Source organism: Bos javanicus, chromosome 6, assembly GCF_032452875.1.
Source record: "Bos javanicus breed banteng chromosome 6, ARS-OSU_banteng_1.0, whole genome shotgun sequence".
In the NCBI taxonomy this organism is placed as follows: Eukaryota; Metazoa; Chordata; class Mammalia; order Artiodactyla; family Bovidae; genus Bos; species Bos javanicus.
The window spans coordinates 80,166,386-80,185,297 of NC_083873.1; the positions used below are offsets into that span (position 1 = coordinate 80,166,386).

General features: G+C 35.0%; 1 protein-coding gene across 1 annotated transcript in view; it reads right to left on the reverse strand.

The window, feature by feature from the left end:
• Positions 1-18,912, reverse strand: part of TECRL (trans-2,3-enoyl-CoA reductase like) — a 142,457-nt gene that overhangs the window by 100,324 nt on the left and 23,221 nt on the right. Inside the window, exon 2 of the mRNA XM_061420296.1 lies at positions 5,301-5,352. Coding sequence (XP_061276280.1) covers positions 5,301-5,352 — 52 coding nt within the window. The remainder of the gene's footprint in view (positions 1-5,300; positions 5,353-18,912) is intronic.

Here is an 18,912-nt window from a genome sequence, read left to right on the forward strand (position 1 = left end):
CAGATGACCATTATATCTACTACTGTGGGCAAGAATCCCTTAGAAGAAATGGAGTAATCCTCACAGTCAATAAAAGAGTCCAGAATGCAATAGTTGTGTACAATCTCAAAAACAAAAAAATGATCTCTATTTGTTTTTAAGGCAAACTATTCAACATCACAGTAATCCAAGTCTATACCCCAACCACTGATGCTGAAGAAGCTTAAGTTGATTAGCTCCATGAAGATCTACAAAACCTCCTAGACTAACATTAAAAAAAAAAAAAATGTCCTTTTCATCATTAGATCAGATCAGTCGCTCAGTTGTGTCCAACGCTTTGCGACCCCATGAATCGCAGCATGCCAGGCCTCCCTGTCCATCACCAACTCCCAGAGTTCACTCAGACTCACATCCATCGAGTCAGTGATGCCATCCAGCCATCTCATCCTCTGTCATCCCCTTCTCCTCTTGTCCCCAATCCCTCCCAGCATCAGAGTCTTTTCCAATGAGTCAACTCTTCCCATGAGGTGGCCAAAGTACTGGAGTTTCAGCTTTAGCATCATTCCTTCCAAAGAAATCCCAGGGCTGATCTCCTTCAGAATGGACTGGTTGGATCTCCTTGCAGTCCAAGGTACTCTCAAGAGTCTTCTCCAACACCACAGTTCAAAAGCATCAATTGTTTGGTGCTCAGCCTTCTTCACAGTCCAACTCTCACATCCATACATGACCACTGGAAAAACCATAGCCTTGACTAGATGGACCTTTGTTGGCAAAGTAATGTCTCTGCTTTTGAATATGCTGTCTAGGTTGGTCATAACTTTCTTTCCAAGGAGTAAGCGTCTTTTAATTTCATGGCTGCAGTCACCATCTGTAGTGATTTTGGAGCCCAGAAAAATAAAATCTGACACTGTTTCCACTGTTTCCCCATCTATTTCCCATGAAGTGATGATTGGAATACAAATGTAGGAAGTCAAGAAATTTCTAGAGTAATGGGCAGGTTTGGCCATGGAGTACAAAAAGAAACAGGGCAAAGGCTTAAGAGTTTTATCAAGAGAACACACTGGTCATACAAAGCACCCTTTTCTAACAACAGAGTAGACATCTCTACACATGGACATTACCAGATAGTCAATACCAAAATCAGATTGTTTATATTCTTTGCAGCTGAAGATGAAGATGTTCTATACAGTGAGCAAAAACAAGACCTGGGGCTGACTGTGGCTCAGATCATGAGCTTCTTATTGCAACATTCAGTCTTAAATTGAAAAAAAGTAGGGAAAACTACTAAGCCATTCAGGTATGACTTAAATCAAGTTTCTTATTTTTATACAGTGAAGGTGACAAATAGATCCAAGAGATTATATATGATAGACAGAATGCCCGAAGAACTATGGATGGATATCCATTACACTGTACACAAGGCTGAAGCCAAAATCATCCCAAGGAAAAATAAATGCAAGAAGTCAAAGTGGTTATCTGAGGAAATTTTATAAAAAGCTAAGGAAATAAAAGCAAGGGAGAAAGTGAAATATATACACAACTGAATGCCGAGTTCCAGAGACAAGCAAGGAGAGGTAAGAAGACCTTCTTGAATGAGCAGTGCAAGGAAGTTAAGGAAAATGACAGAATGGGAAAGACTGGAGGTCTTTTAAGTAAAATTGTAGATACCCAGTGAACACTGCGTGCAGGAATGGGCATGATAAAGACAGAAACAGTAAGGAACTAGCATAAGCAAAAGAGATTAAGAAGAGATGGCAAGAATACACAGAAGTACTATACAAAAAAGCTCTTGATCTGGATAACCATGATGGTGTGGTCACTCACCTAGAGCCAGACATTCTGTAATGTGAAGAACTAAAGATTCTCTTGATGAAAATGAAAGAGGAGAGTGAAAATGTTGGCTTAAAACTCAACATTCTGAAAACTAAAATCATGGCTCTGGTCCCATCACTTCATGGCAAATAGAAGCGGAAACAGTGGAAACAGTGACAGACTTTTTTGAGGGGCTCAAAAATCACTGCAGATGGTGACTTCAGCCATGAAATTAAAAGACACTTACTCCTTGGAAGGAAAATTATGACCAACCTAGCTATGGCAACTCACTCCAGTACTCTTGCCTGGAAAATCCCATGGGTGGAGGAGCCTGGTAGGCTGCAGTCCATGGGGTCATGAAGAGTCAGACACGACTGAGCGACTTCACTTTCACTTTTCACTTTCATGCATTGGAGAAGGAAATGGCAACCCACTCCAGTGTTCTTGCCTGGAGAATCCCAGGGATGGGGGAGCCTGGTGGGCTGCCATCTATGGGGTCGCACAGAGTCAGACACGACTGGAGCAACTTAGCAGCAGCAGCAGCAGCAGACAGCATGTTAAAAAGCAGAGACATTGCTTTGCCAACAAAGGTCCATCTAGTCAAAGCTATGGTTTTTCCAGTAGTCATGTGTGCACGTGAGAGTTGGACTATAAAGAAAACTAATACAATTATGTAAAGTTTAAAAATAAAATAAAATTTAAAAAAAATAAAGAAAGCTGAGCACAGAAGAATTGATGCTTTTGAACTGTGGTGTTGGAGAAGACTCTTGAGAGACCCTTGGACTGCAAGGAGATCAAACCAGTCCATACTAAAGGAGATCAGTCCTGGATATTCGCTGGAAGGACTTATGCTGAAGCTAAAACTCTAATATTTGGCCACGTTATGAGAAGAACCAACTCATTTGAAAAGACCCTGATGCTGGGAAAGATTGAAGGAAGGAGGAGAAGGGGACAACACCGGATGAGTATGATGGCAATCACTGACTCAATGGACATGAGTTTGAGTAAACTCCGGGAGTTGTTGATGGACAGGGAGGCCTGGGGTGCTGTAATTCATGGGATTGCAAAGAGTTGGACATGACTGAGTGACCGAAATGAACTGAACTGAACTGAATTGATTACATAAAAATCCAGTTTTGGTGATGGAATTCCATTTGAGCTATTTAAAATACTAAAAGAAGTTCTTATTAAAGTGTTGAACTCAATATGTAAGCAAATTTAGAAAACTCAGCAATGGCCACGGGACTGTAAAATGTCAGTTTTCATTCCAATCCCAAAGAAGCGTAGTGTCAAAGAATGTTCAAACTATAGTACAGTTGTGTTTATTTCACATGCTACTGAGGTTATGCTCACGTGAGGTTTCAACAGTACGTGAACAGAGAGCTTCCAGATGTATAATCCAGATTTAGAAAAAACAGAGGAACCTGAGATCAAATTGCCAACATTTGTTGGATCATAGAGAAATTTTGTAATGATTCCAGTAAAATACCTACTTCTTCTTCACTGACTACACTAAAGCCTTTTACTATGTGGATAACAACAAACTGTGGAAAGTTCTTAAAGAGATGGGAATACCAGACCACTTTACTTGTTTTCTGAGAAACCTGTATGTTTGTCAAGAAACAACAGTTAAAACTGAACATGGAATAAAGGAGTTCCAAACTGGGAAAGGAGTATGTCAAGGTGACAAGTATACTGTCACCCTGTTTGTTTAACTTAAATGTAGAGTACATCATGCAAATGCCAGGGTGGATGAATCACAAGCTGGAATCAAGATTGCTAGGAGAAATATCAACAAGATATATCTTTATATATATATATAATATATATAGTATATATAATATATGTTATAGTATATATATTTATATAAATTAAAATATAATGTATTGTAATATAATATGATATATGGTATATTTATTTATTTATTATATATAGAATTTTTGAGGGATAGTGAGAAATTTTCTGTTTTCATTTATTCATTATGCCTATCATGTCATATACACAAAAAATATTCAGCAAATATTCTGCATCTTTCCTGAAAGAAAATAATGAAATAATTTTCCTAGTTTACTCAAGTATTTTTTAAAAAACTAATAAATTAAATTATGAGCTTTAAGTATTTTCTGAAAAGAAACATTGTTCAAGTAAATCTAGAAGTATTGAAAATGCTCCTTTGCAAAATCTATAGAATGTGCAACACCGAAAATGAATTCTAATGTAACTATGCACTTAGGACAATAATGATGTGTCATTGTAGGTTCTGGGAGTATAACAAATATACTCTTCTGAATATTATGGTGGAGAATGCTGCCCATGGTTTTCTGTGTTTGCCCAGCACAAATAATCCACTTGCAATGCATGAGATGAGGGTTTGATCGCTGAGTCAGGATGATCCCCTGGAGGAGGAATGGCAACCCACTCCAGTATTCTTGCCAGGGAAAATCCCATGGAGAGAGGAGCCCATGGGACCCCAAAAAGTCAGACATGAAACTGGGACTGAGCATGCATGTTGTCCATGTGTGGGGCAGGGGTATATTGGAACTCTGTGTATTTTCTGAACAATCTATCATGAATTTAAAAATGCCCTAAAAATGAAGTTTATTAAAAATTGTTAACTGGTAATTATAGGCATCATCACTATGTTAATAACTATAGGTAAACTAGTCAAAAGTTGTAAAAATAAAAATTAAACAAATTTCATATATATATTTCCCTATAAATAATAATAGGATATCTATTAATGAGGAAAATCTAGCCATTAGTAAAATTAAATAACAATTTAAATGCAATTTTTAAGTATTCCTATGTGATAGATATTTAATCAGTATAAATACATGAAATAAAAAACATGCTCTATATTTGCTTAAATATAAGGAAATATCTTATATTTATTAATGACTTTCACATATAGGATGTTTCCTGTTAACAATAACCCGGTGTACGAGACAGCAAAAGAGACACTGATGTATACAACAGTCTTATGGACTCTGTGGGAGAGGGAGAGGGTGGGAAGATTTGGGAGAATGGCATTGAAACATGTAAAATATCATGTAAGAAACGAGTTGCCAGTCCAGGTTCGATGCAGGATACTGGATGCTTGGGGCTAGTGCACTGGGACGACCCAGAGGGATGGTATGGGGAGGGAGGAGGGAGAAGGGTTCAGGATGGGGAACACATGTATACCTGTGGTGGATTCATTTTGATATTTGGCAAAACTAATACAATTATGTAAAGTTTAAAAATAAAATAAAATTTAAAAAAAAAGAAATAGAATGAAAAAGTTCAAATAAAACTTTGAGTTTTGAAGATTAGAGTGTGAGTTAAAGAGGTAGATATGAAAATGTTCACGATGAAGGGGCATTTATCATAGTATTATTTCTGAGTTCCCTGTAAAAATATGATTTCCACATACTCTTTCCATCATAACATTGAACTTATTCTTATAGGTAAATCTGAACCAATTTGAGAAAAAGACTGTAATATAAATTCAAAATTGTATATAAACTTACATGCTTTGTGAAATTTCTGCTTAACATCATGAATGGTAGATTTTTGTGTCACCTGAAAAATGGAGAGAATGATTAACAAAAAGTATTAATTTGTTTGCTTCATATTCATTTAATAAGAAAACATTTGTTTAATAGGTTTAAAATATAAAATAAGTACAAAATGTCTAGCTTTTTTGTTTAGCTCTCTAGTCACTACCTCTCTGATAATTTTGAAACATTGCCTCTTTAAGGCTTTTGCCAGAGTTTTGTATTTATATATAACAGCAATAATGTAATGATGAGGTCATCCAAATTCTTATTTCAAGATTTATTTTTATTGATTTTCTCTGCCTGTGATATTCAGTTTCTGATTTCCAAATTGGTGGGATTATCAATTCAAAGTATGAATGATAAAATAAATAAAAATAAATAAAGTAAAAATAATAAAAATACATAAATAAATAAATAAAAATAAAAAAAATAAATAAAGCAAAAGAGTTATCAGAAGGATCCAGGGATATAAAATTTATTTACACAAACAAAAGAGGGAAATATTTACTTCAGAATATCATGTAAAGAAACAAAATATTCTAAGTTTCATAGTTATGTTTTTAAAATCTTCACCCAAGGTGCCATAGGACCATCAAAAATCTGTTAGATATTTTTTTTTATTATTCTTTAAGTATATTATTATTATTTGGTCCTAAAAGACTCTGATGCTGGAAGGGATTCGGGACAGGAGGAGAAGGGGACCACAGAGGATGAGACGGCTGGATGGCATCACTGACTCGATGGATGTGAGTCTGAGTGAACTCCGGGTGTTGGTGATGGACAGGGTGGCCTGGTGTGCTGCGATTCATCGGGTCGCAAAGAGTCGGGCACGACTGAGCGACTGAACTGAACTGAACTGAATCTACAGAAATTAAATCTTTCCAATGTTAGAAAAGGGCTTCCAGATATCAGAGTGATAAAGAATCCACCTGCCAATGTGGGAGATGCAAGAGACACAGGCTCTATTCCTGGATCAGGAAGAACCTTTGGAGTAGAAAATGGCAACAACAACAGAAAAGGAGAAAAGTATGGCAGAGGATGAGATAATTAGTTAGCATTACCAGCTCAAAGGACTAGAACTTTAGCAAACTCAGATAGTGAAGGACAGGGAAGTCTGGTGTGCTGCAGTCACAAAGAGTTGGACATGACCTAGCAATTAAATAATAACTACAAAAATGTTAGAAAAGAGAATAAGGGAAAATATTTCTTCATCTAAATAGGAAAATTCATTAGGATAAGAGTTTTATCAAAACACCCCAAACCATTAAAGTACTTTCTGACTTTCTGATTCAGTCCCTAGCCAGCTTACAAACTGAAATTCCCCTCTGCTTCTGATTTCTCATTGGCTTATGAAAAATCCAACAATCCTTCAAGGACTATGTCAAATACATTTTCATATTCATGCAAGTCAAATGTATTTCCTTTCTCTAAACAAATATAGAATATTGTGTGCATGGTTTATTTTAGTTTTTGCTACGTTAAAATCTTCTTATGGCTATTTTGGGAGGATAAAATGAAAAAAAATGTGTCCAAAGGGATGGTACATAATAATATTCTAGGCAGTTTTTATTGAAATTATCATATTTAATATTGTATTATAAATCAAAAGCATAACAAAGAGTACATTTCTTTTACTATATTCCATTCCCTCCTTAACCAAGTGTGACAAACCATTCAGAATTATTTCTTATTTCTTCTATGTTTATATTTTACTAAACCAGAAAGTTTCAAGCACTGAAGAATGATATTTTTTTCCATTTGTGTTATGCTTTAAATTACAAAAGAAACCTAAATGATTCTGTTAGTGTGAATTTTAAGTTCTTCATATCATTGTCTTTTCTAAAAGTTGGAAATATTTGAAAAATTTAGAGAGCATAATACATATTTTTATGCCTAAATGTATCATGTTTTAATTTTGATTATTAAACTTTGATATTTGAATTATATTTTTAAAGGTGATGGTTTGTTTTAGTAATATTCACTCCAGTAGTTCATTGTTATTTAATAACCGTAAATAACATTAAATAACAAAGCACCATTATATGTTGTGGCCTCTGACAAAGACACCTAAGATCCACGTACTATTCTCTAGAGTAAAAAATATCTGTTCATCAGTCTTTTCAAGAGCCATATATTTAAAAATATAATATAATATAGTAATAATTTTCATGATTAATTCCTCAGTTAGGGTTCACTGTCTGCTCAGCTTCCACTATTTGGGGGCACATAATCTTGACTGTGTGGATCCCAAAAAACTGTGGAAAATTCTGAAAGAGATGGGAATAACAGACCACTTGCCTCCTGAGAAATTTGTATGCAGGTCAAAAAGCAACAGTTAGAACTGGACATGGAACAACAGACTGGTTCCAAATAGGAAAAGGAGTATGTCAAGGCTGTATATTGTCACCCTTCTTATTTAACTTATATGCAGAGTGCATCATGAGAAATACTGGACTGGATGAACCACAAGCTGGAATCAAGTTTGCCAGGAGAAATATCAATAACCCCAGATTTGCAGATGACACCAAATTTATGGTAGAAAATGAAAAAACAAACAAAAAAAAAACACCACTAAAGAGCCTCTTGATGAAAGTGAAAGAGGAAACTGAAAAAGCTTGCTTAAAACTCAACATTCAAAATTTTAAGATCATAGCATCCAGTCCCATCACTTCATGGCAAATAGATGGGGAAACAATGGAAACAGTGACAGACTTTATTTTGGGGGGCTCCAAAATCACTACAGATGGTGACTGCAGCTATATAATTAAAAGACGCTTACTCCTTGGAAGAAAAGTTGTGAGCAAACTAGACAGCATAGTAAAAAGCAGAGACATTACTTTGCCAACAAAGGTCTGTCTAGTCAGGGCTATGGTTTTTCCAATAGTCATTGTGTGTATGTGAGAGTTAGATTATAAAGAAAGCTGAGCACTGAAGAATTTGGTGCTTTTGAAGTGTGGTGTTGGAGAAGACTATTGAGAGTCCCTTGGACTGTAAGGAGGTCCAACCAGTTCATCCTAAAGGAAATCAGTCCTGAATATTCATTGGAATGACTAATACTGAAGCTGAAACTCCAATATTTTGGCCACCTGATGTGAAGAACTGACTCATTTGAAAAGACCCTGATTCTGGGAAAGATTGAAGACAGGACAAGAAGGGGATGAGAGAGGATGAGATCTTTGGATGGCATCACTGACTCAATGGACATGAGTTTAAATAAATTCCAGGAGTTGGTGATGAACAGAGAAGCATGGTGCATTGCAGTCCATGTTGTCGCAAAGAGTCGGATATGAGTCAACTCCTGAAATGAACTGAACTGAATCTTGTGTATACATGCCAGTGGTTCTAACAGTCTATGAAATCCTTGAAAACAATTATCTGGTGTATCGTAGTTTGTGTTTCAACGTGTAGCATACCATATAGCATATAGTACAGTGTTAGGTCACTTTTGTTGAAGTGAAAAATAAAGATATGAGCAGAAATTTGCATGAAAACAGAAGCCCCATGATTTGATATGAAAAATCTTTCACAAGATTACTATGGAAAAGCTGTATGCTTTGTTTTTCAAACCAGCATACAGTAAATAACAATCTTCTAACTTGGCATATACACATTTCCCTCCCTGAATTTATAGACTTCCAAGACTAAAATTATGTTACCCTGAAAAAAACCTACTTGTGGAAACTGGGTTATTATTACAAGCTTTTCACAAAGTTTTAAATTTAATATTTTTATTGTTACATTTAAATTTCACTTGTTAAAAAACAAAAGCTGCTGACTTTGAATAAATCTTTGAGAATTGCCCTTTTCTAGAACAATTTTAGTCAAATACAGCAGAAAAATATATGATTAACCATGAAATGATTCAGACAGTAAGTGTTGCTCAATTAGCCACAAGCTTGTGCTTTGTCAACTCTTTCAGTACTTTAGTTGTACTCAGCACAAAAAGAGGAAAATATGACCATTAATAGAGCATATAAGACTTTATGATTACTAAATAAATGTCTCTGTAGATTTATTAAGAAATTTTTTCATAATAATTTCTACTTTTAGCCAGTTTAAACAACAGGGACCAGCTAGCTATCTTTGCAATAATTCATTCGTTTTTGTAAATCACAATTAATTGTGCTGTTGGGAGAAAAAGTATTCTGTCATCTGAAATTTTAAAATTCTCTTCATTAATCTTTCTTTATAATCAGAGTGACTTGGTCTTAAAATGTTAAGTACACAAGGTAATTGATGTTAATTAGTTGAACCAAAAATTTATTCCTAAATTTCAACTAATCATAGTTGAGTTTTGCATCATCATTACTGTTTTCAACATTTAAGTTGATGGACTTAGAAAAATATTTTCATGTTAAAGTGCAATTTAGGGTTTGCTTGAATTTCCCCCTTGTGAAGATACTGCAGTATTTCACAAAATAATTTTTTTTCACTATTACTACTTTTTGAACTTCAAAAGTGGCAATTCTTTTACTGTCTGAGCCACCAAGAAAGCTCTTTATATAATATAGTGGGTTATTTTAAGAAAAGCTTTGCACTGTCAAAAAAAAAAGTATGTATACATACATGTATTTCAGATTTTATTATCATAGCAAATGGTTCTTTATATGTTACAATAACACATTTTGTCAATTATTTTTTAAAATATAAAAATAAGCATTCATACATAAATTCTTTAAAATATGCACGATGCTGGATGCTTGGGGCTGGTGCACTGGGACAACCCAGAGGGATGGTATGGGGAGGGAGGAGGGAGAAGGGTTCAGGATGGGGAACACATGTATACTAATTAAATAAAAATAAAAAATAAAAAAAAAGAGAGAGAAAAAAATAAATAAATAAAAAAATTTTCACCATGGAAATTTTCAAAAATATATCCTTCTGAATAATTTTCTTTTAAATAAATATTTAGCTCCAAATGAATTATGTGTAAATATACATTTTACCTAGAATTGTAGCCTAAATATTATTTATTTTCTCATTACATATATATGTACATATCATATAAGTATTGTAAATATAAGAGTAGAAAGAAAAGTATGGTTGAAAATATGACTCTGAGTATCTGATTTTATTCTATATAACTATTATATGATTATAACATTGCAGACATAAATACAGTGTTAATAACCACTCTAAAACTAACATTTAATTTTTGCAATCCTTCAATAAAATTAAATATCCTTTAGTGACTAGAATATTCATTTACAGTGTCTATTATCAAGCCATTTAATTTCTATTTAATGTGAAAATAATAGTCTTTATACATCACGTACTGAACAAGCGGCTATTTCTATACCTTTTCTGCCTTATAGCTTGATATTCTAACATGTTGAAAATATGAAACAAAATGTAAAATTGCAACTAGAGTTTGATGCCCAACTCAGCAGTGGCAACAGGACTGGAAAAGGTCAGTGTTCATTCCAATCCCAAAGAAAGGCAATCCCAAAGAATGCTAAAACTACCACACAATTGCACTCATCTCATACTCTGGTAAAGCAATGCTCAAAATTCTACAAGCCAGGCTTCAGCAATATGTGAAACATGAACTTCCAGATGTTCAAGCTGGTTTTAGAAAAGGCAGAGGAACCAGAGATCAAAATGCCAACATATGCTGGATCATGGAAAAAGCAAGAGAGTTTCAGAAAAAACACCAATTTCTGCTTTATTGACTATGCCAAAGCCTTTGACTGTGTGGATCACAATCAACTGTGGAATATTCTGAAAGAGATGGGAATACCAGACCACCTGACCTTCGTCTTGAGAAATTTGTATGCAGGTCAGGAAGCAACAGTTAGAACTGGACATGGAAAAACAGACTGGTTTCAAATAGGAAAAGGAGTATGACAAGGCTGTATATTGTCACTCTGCTTATTTAACTAATATGCAGAGTACATCATGAGAAATCCTGGGCTGGAAGAAACACAAGCTGGAATCAAGATTGCTGGGAGAAATACCAGTAACCTCAAATATACAGATGACACCACCCTTATGGCAGAAAGTGAAGAGGAACTAAAAAGCCTCTTGATGAAAGTGAAAGAGGAGAGTGAAAAAGTTGGCTTAAAGCTCAACATTCAGAAAACTAAGATCATGGAACCTGGTCCCATCACTTCATGGCAAATAGATGGGGAAACAGTGGAAATAGTGGCTGACTTTTTTTTTTTTTTTTTTTTCCTGGGCTCCAAAATCACTGCAGGTGCTGATTGCAGCCATGAAATTAAAAGACACTTACTTCTTGGAAGGAAAGTTATGACCAACCTAGATAGCATATTAAAAAGCAGAGTCATTATTTTGCCAACAAAGGTCCATCTAGTCAAGGCTATGGTTTTTCCAGTGGTCATGTATGGATGTGAGAGTTGGACTATAAAGGAAGCTGAGTGTAGAAGAATTGATGCTTTTGACATGTGGTGTTGGAGAAGACTCTTGAGAGTCCCTTGGACTGAAAGGAGATCCAACCAGTCCATCCTAAAGGAGATCGGTCCTGGGTGTACATTGGAAGGACTGATGTTGAAGCTGAAACTCTAATATTTTGGCCACCTGATGCGAAGACTCATTTGAAAGACCCTGATGCTGGCAAAGATTGAGTGCAGGAGAAGAAGGAGAAGACAGTGAATGAGATGGTTGGATGGCATCATTGATTCGATGGGCATGGGTTTGGGTGGACTCCAGGAGTTGGTGATGGACAGGGAGGCCTGGCATGCTGTGTTTCATTGGGTTGTAAAGAGTTGGACACAACTGAGTGACTGAACTGAACTGAACTGAAATTACAAAATAAATAAAGAAAGAAAAAGAAGTGTTTGCTTTTATTAAATTAGAAAATAATGTGTTGGATTTTAAGACTACACTGTTTTCCATGGTGAATAAACTTTCTGGAATATTTTTTAGAATATATGTTTTATTACCTAAATGAGAATATTTTAGCACTAAAGGAGACCATAAAGACCAAAGAATTATAAGTATATTTGTGAAATTAATGTTTATGATTATTTCTTTGATGATGTTGATTATGCTTTCTTACGAGTTTGTGAAGTCAAAATAATCCTTGCACTCAGGGAAGTTTGCACTTAACACTGTATTACTGAAATAAGGAAGCCCAAATTATGTTTAAATGAATTGGTTTCTCCATACATATTGGAGGACTCTTTCAAATAAAATAGTATCACCTATGAGAAAAATAAGTAATCATTTTAAAAATCTATTATAAAAGCTAGTGATCAAATGACAATTATATTCCTTTCCAAATAATCAACACGTATCATTAATGAAAGTTAACTATATGAAGAAAACATTTAGCAAATGATTGATATTATTTACTTATTGATTAATTACTCAGCCTCATAATTATAGGGAATAAACTATATATGTGTGTGTGTGTGTGTGTGCATTATCCAAATTAATTTATATTTATTTCTTTGACAAAGATGATTTTTCCATAAATAAAAAAATTCTACATCAATACGCAGAAGAATTGATGCTTTTGAACTGTGGTATTGGAGAAGACTCTTGAGAGTCCCTTGGGCTGCAAGGATGTCCAAACAGTCCATCCTGAGGGAGATCAGTCCTGGGTATTCATTGGAAGGACTGATGTTGAGGCTGAAACTCCAGTACTTTGACCCCCTGATGCAAAAAGGTGACTCATTTGAAAACACCCTGATGCTGGGAGGGATTGGGGGCAGGAAGAGAAGGGGATGACAGAGGATGAAATGGTTGGATGGCATCACCGACTTGATGGACATGAGTTTGGGTAAACTCCAGGAGTTGATGATGGACAGGAAGGCCTGGCATGCTGTGGTTCATGGGGTCGCCAAGAGTCGGACAGAACCGAGCGACTGAAATGAACTGAACTGAACTACAGTTCATCAAAATGTAAATTCACATAAAACTAAAGGGGAAATAAAATGTCCATATGATGTATTTTAAATCTATTTTTAGTTTTCTTTATTACTATCTGAAATGTTTTATGGCCAAATTTAAGTGATATAATTGCCTAATAATTATCAGAAAAAAATTATTGGAAAAAGTAAGGATTTATGTGCTTAGTCACTCAGTCTTGTCTGACTCTTTGTGACCCCATGAACTGTAGCCTGCCCAGCTCCTCTGTTCATGAGGATTCTCCAGGGAAGAATATTGAAGTTGGTTGCCATGCCCTCTTCCATGGGATCTTCCGAACCCAGGGATCGAACCCAGGTATTCCACATTGCAGGCAGATTCTTCACCTTCTGAGCCACCAGGGAAGGACAAGGATTTATAATCTTTTGAAAAAATTTTGATTAAAATATAGTTGGTTATCAGTTGTTGATTTGCAGTAACAATGACAAAGACATTTACCAAAGTTGCTTAGCCTTTAGTTATAAAAGGAAAAGATGATGTTTATGAATACTTCAATAAGTATTGCCATGAAATGTATGTTGAATAAAGGCCTAAATATAGAGGAAATACCAATGGAAGTGATAAGTAATAATGAGTTCAGCATTAGAAGTATCCATCAATCTGCATTGTTTATATGTATCAGTTCAGTTCAGTCGCTCAGTCGTGTCAGACTCTCTGCGACCCCATGAATCTCAGCACACCAGGCCTCCCTGTCCATCACCAATACCCGGAGTTTACCCAAACTCATGTCAATCGAGTCAGTGATGCCATTCAGCCATCTCATCTGCTGTCATCCCCTTCTCTTCCTGTCCCCAATCCCTCCCAGCATCAGGGTCTTTTAAAATGAGTCAACTCTTTGCATGAGGTGGACAAACTATTGGAGTTTCAGCTTCAACATCAGTCCTTCCAATGAACACCCAGGACTGGTCTCCTTTAGGATGGACTGGTTGGATCTCCTTGTAGTCCAAGGGACTCACAAGAGTCTTCTCCAACACCACAGTTCAAAAGTATCAGTTCTTCGACACTCAGCTTTCTTCACAGTCCAACTCTCACATCCATACATGACCACTGGAGAAACCATAGCCTTAACTAGACAGGTCTTTGTTGGCAAAGTAATGTCTCTGCTTTTTACTATGCTATCTAGGTTGGTCATAACTTTCCTTCCAAGGAGTAAACATCTTTTAATTTCATGGCTGCAATCACCATCTGCAGTGATTTTCGAGCCCCAAAATACAAAGTCAGCCACTGTTTCCCCTGTTTCCCCATCTATTTCCCATGAAGTGATGGGACCAGATGCCAAGATCTTCATTTTCTGAATGTTGAGCTTTAAGCCTACTTTTTCACTCTCCTCTTTCACTTTCAACCAAAGCCTCTTTAGTTCTTCTTCACTTTCTGCCATAAGGGTGGTGTCATCTGTATATTTGAGGTTATTGATATTTCTCCTGGCAATCTTAATTCCAGCTTGTGCTTCTTCCAGGCCAGCATTTCTCATGATGTACTCTGCATATAAGTTAAATAAGCAGGGTGACAATATATGCTATTTATTGATAATAAAAGTACACATTATTCTCTACTATTGTGCTGTGATAAAAACAGTCACAATATTTTGCAAGTCCTCCCATCAAGAAGTAGAATTATTACCCTCAATGTTAAATTTAAGCTAGTCTTGCTATTTGCTTTAACCAAAAGCATTTTTTGAAAGTGAGACTGTAAGTCGTGAAGCTAAGATTCAAGAGGCTGTGTATTTTCCATTCTTTCTGTTAATACCCTGATCAGCACCTTGTAACAGGGCCTAAGTTAACTTCCCCAGTGATGACAGACACATGGCCCTGTTGCACCTTTTCCTAGAGCTCACTCTCAGATCAGTCACCGAGCTACTTGGCAGTGAGCTGCAAGTCTTTGCCAGCCCAGCAGACATCATCAGAACAGCTGAACAGCTGTATGCTAAACTCCCAAACAGAATAATAAAATAAATAAATGGCTTTTGCGTAGATAAGTTTTAGAGTATTTGCTTTCAAATGTTAAAGAGCTATTAAAAACATTAATCATGAAAGGAGGACAAGGAAAAGAAATACATAGCTCAATTATTTCATTGTATAGGTTACAGACATTCAGAAGAGTGATGTTTACTTTTTATAAGTTTATATCAGGTTTGTAAATCCACTGAGATATTAACTCTGTTGTATAGTGTGTTTTTTTTTTTTTTTTTTTTTGCTTTTTCTCTACTGATGATGTTAGAGACATGTAGATTAATTTTTTAAAATACACTCAGCTGTCAAATTCTATATACAAAAATATAAGTAATATGGTACCACTGTGAAATATGCTGTGTGTTTGTTTTTATAAAAAATCTGAAAATATTCTTGACTCACATAACTATTTGACCTCAATATTTAAGATACTTAGTATTTGCTTTTGAAAGCTGCACAAGACAATAAAACTGAATTTTGGCAAAAGCTAAAGCAACACAATACCAAAAGCAATAACAAAAACAAAACCAAAAGTGTATAGTGTATAATGTCTTGAAATGTGAGATTTATTCCCTTGAGTTTCAAGGAAATCCCCAATTTAAGATTAATAGTATTTCTTGGAAAATGAATCGTTACGGGTAACCTCATTTCTGAAAACATAGGAGTTCATCTACCTCTTTAAGCATCAAATATGTAAATCTATTCAATTAGAATACTTTTATTCCTAAAATATTTTATATTTATTGCCATTTCAAGAAAATAATAATTTAAATGATTTTGGGAACTGAAAATCTTTGGCAAATTAGTTATGTTTAGCAAATATTGTATTCTTCATTTCCACTTCTTTAGAAAATGATGTTTGTTGTGTTGGACTTGGCTCTTTGACTTGCTTTGGACAATGGACTGTGGAAGAACTGGACAGTGTCAATTTCAAACATTAGAAATCACCCCATCTATGTCACTTTTATAGCAATTAAAACTAAGACACCCCCTCTCTGTTCACTCTACTTGGAAATAATGTTAACAAGAGTTATTTCATCAACCTGGTTTTGTGGAATGGAGAGCTCAGAGCACAGTCATAGCTCATCCACATTGGCATGCCATGAGTGAGAATGAAATCTTTGTTACTGTCCATCATTGGTTATTTGGAGTCATTGGTTAGTCTGGACTGAAAATTGCTCTATATACATTCAAAATGTGGTGGGACTGTCTTTTAGATAACTAGATTAAACATATTGGTGTGGAAGGACTTCATGTCTTACAACCTTGATAGATAGATAGATAGATGTTTCCAAAACATCAAAGATCACTTCACATTTTGAAGTGATTCTCATAAATGTCTTAACAACTACACAAGATTTATACTACATTTTTTAAAATATAAAGAATGTGAAATGAATTTCAAGCAAAAATAATTAGGGAGGAAACTTATCTTTAGAAAGTTCATATTTGTAATTAATTGTTTGACATCAAACCACAGAGATAGGTGCTAAAATTTTTTTCTGCATCATTGGCTCACTATAAATGCTACTATAGAGTGCGGGCCACTGAAAGTAATCGCATTACTTTTCAAATTTCACTACGTGTATTGCATGTTCACAGACCAATTTATCTTCAACAATTAAACAAATTCATAGTTTATTTCATCTTAGAACAATGAAGAATTTATTATTTAATGTGCCTGAAAATCTGAAAAATGTTTGATGATTAAAGAATCATGAAGCTTCAACACCTTCATTACATCACATTATATTACATCCTGAGTAAAGATAAGACATGCTTTTATCTAGAAAGTTGGTCTAATGCATTCTCATGGCTTCTAATGCCATGTAATTTCATAATCCTCAGATGTATATCTCTGGTACTATCTTGGTTCATAGCTGCAAACTTACATATACAACTGAATATTTAACACATTTACATGGATGTCTGACAGTGATCATAACTTTAAATATACAGTACTGAATGCTATGTGGATTAAGCCAAACATTATTTCTACTCTAATGACACCAATATTCAAATGGTTTTTCAAACCAAAATCTTTTTATAAACCATGACTTTTCAGCTTCATTATCTGAAAAATCACAGAGTTCTATTGGTCCAACTGATTCTATTGATTGTTTAGAACCATCCCCTTCTGCTATTACAGTTATTCTCATCTACTATAAATATAGTAGGTACTCATTAAACATTCACTGAAGAAATTAATGTCCCATGGATAGATTGAATATCAGTCAATTTATTGAATTATATGTATAATAAAATATGATATTTAAATTTTTATACAGTTTTATGCATGTGTTTATTAAGATTTTATTTAAAATTTTTGGGTTTATTGACATATAATTGGCAAGTTAAATAATAAGATATTTAAAATGTATAACATGATTTGATATACATATATGTTATTAAAAGATTTCACCCATGAATTAACTAACACGTCCATTATCTTATATATTTACTGTTTTGTTTTGTTTTGGGTGAGAACATTTAAATTCTACTGTCAGCAAATTTCAATTATACCATACAGAAATATCAGCTATATTTGTTATGCTATACAATAGATCCTCTGGCCTTATTCCACTTATAGGTGAAAGTTCATACTCTGTTAACAATCTCTATTTCTCCCAACTCCCAACCACCAGCAATCACTTTTCTATTCTCTTTTTCTGAGTTTAAATTAAATTTATTTTTTTAACATATAAGTGATACTATGCAATATTTACCTTTCCTGTCTGACTTATCTCACTTAGCATTATGATCTTTAGTTTCACCCATGTTGTTACAAATGACACAATGTTCTTCTTTTTAAAGGCTGAGTAATATTTCATTTAATATATATGTAATGCAGATGTCTTAAAGGTTGTCTTATCATTTTCTGATGGTTTCCTTTACTATGCAGCAAGCTTTAGTTTAATGTAGTCCTGTCTTACTGCAGTCTTACTGTTTTAAATAGAAGAGGAAACATTACACATTTGTTGTTCAGTCACTAAGTTGTGTCACACCCTTTGCAACCCCATGAACTGCAACACACCAGGCACCCCTGTACTTCACAATCTCCTGGAGTTTTGCTAAGATTCATATCCATTAAGTTGCTGATGCTGCTGACCCCCTTCTCCTTTTGCCTTCTGTCTTTCCCAGTGTCAGAGTATTTTTCAGTGAGCCAGCTCTTTGCATCAGGTGCCCAAAGTATTGGAGTTTCATCTTCACCATCAGTCCTGCCACTGAATATTTAGGGTTGATTTTTTTTAGGATTGACTGGTTTGATCTCCTTGCGGTCCAAGGGTCTTTCAAGAATCTTCTCGAGCACCAAAATTCAAAAGCATTAATTCTTCAGCACTCAGCCTTCTTTCTAATCCAACTCTCAAATCTGTACATGACTACTAAAAATTATAGTTTTGATTATATCTTTCTTCACAGTCCAACTCTGACATCCATACATGACCACAGGAAAAACCATAGCCTTGACTAGATGGACCTTTGTTGGCAAAGTAAGGTCTCTGCTTTTCAATATGCTATCTAGGTTGGTCATAACTTTTCTTCCAAGGAGTAAGCGTCTTTTAATTTCATGGCTGCAGTCACCATCTGCAGTGATTTTGGAGCCCAAAAGAATAAAGTCTGTCACTGTTTCCACTGTTTTCCCATCTATTTCCCATGAAGTGATAGGACCGGATGCCACGATCTTCGTTTTCTGAATGTTGAGCTTTAAGCCAACTTTTTCACTCTCTACTTTCACTTTCATC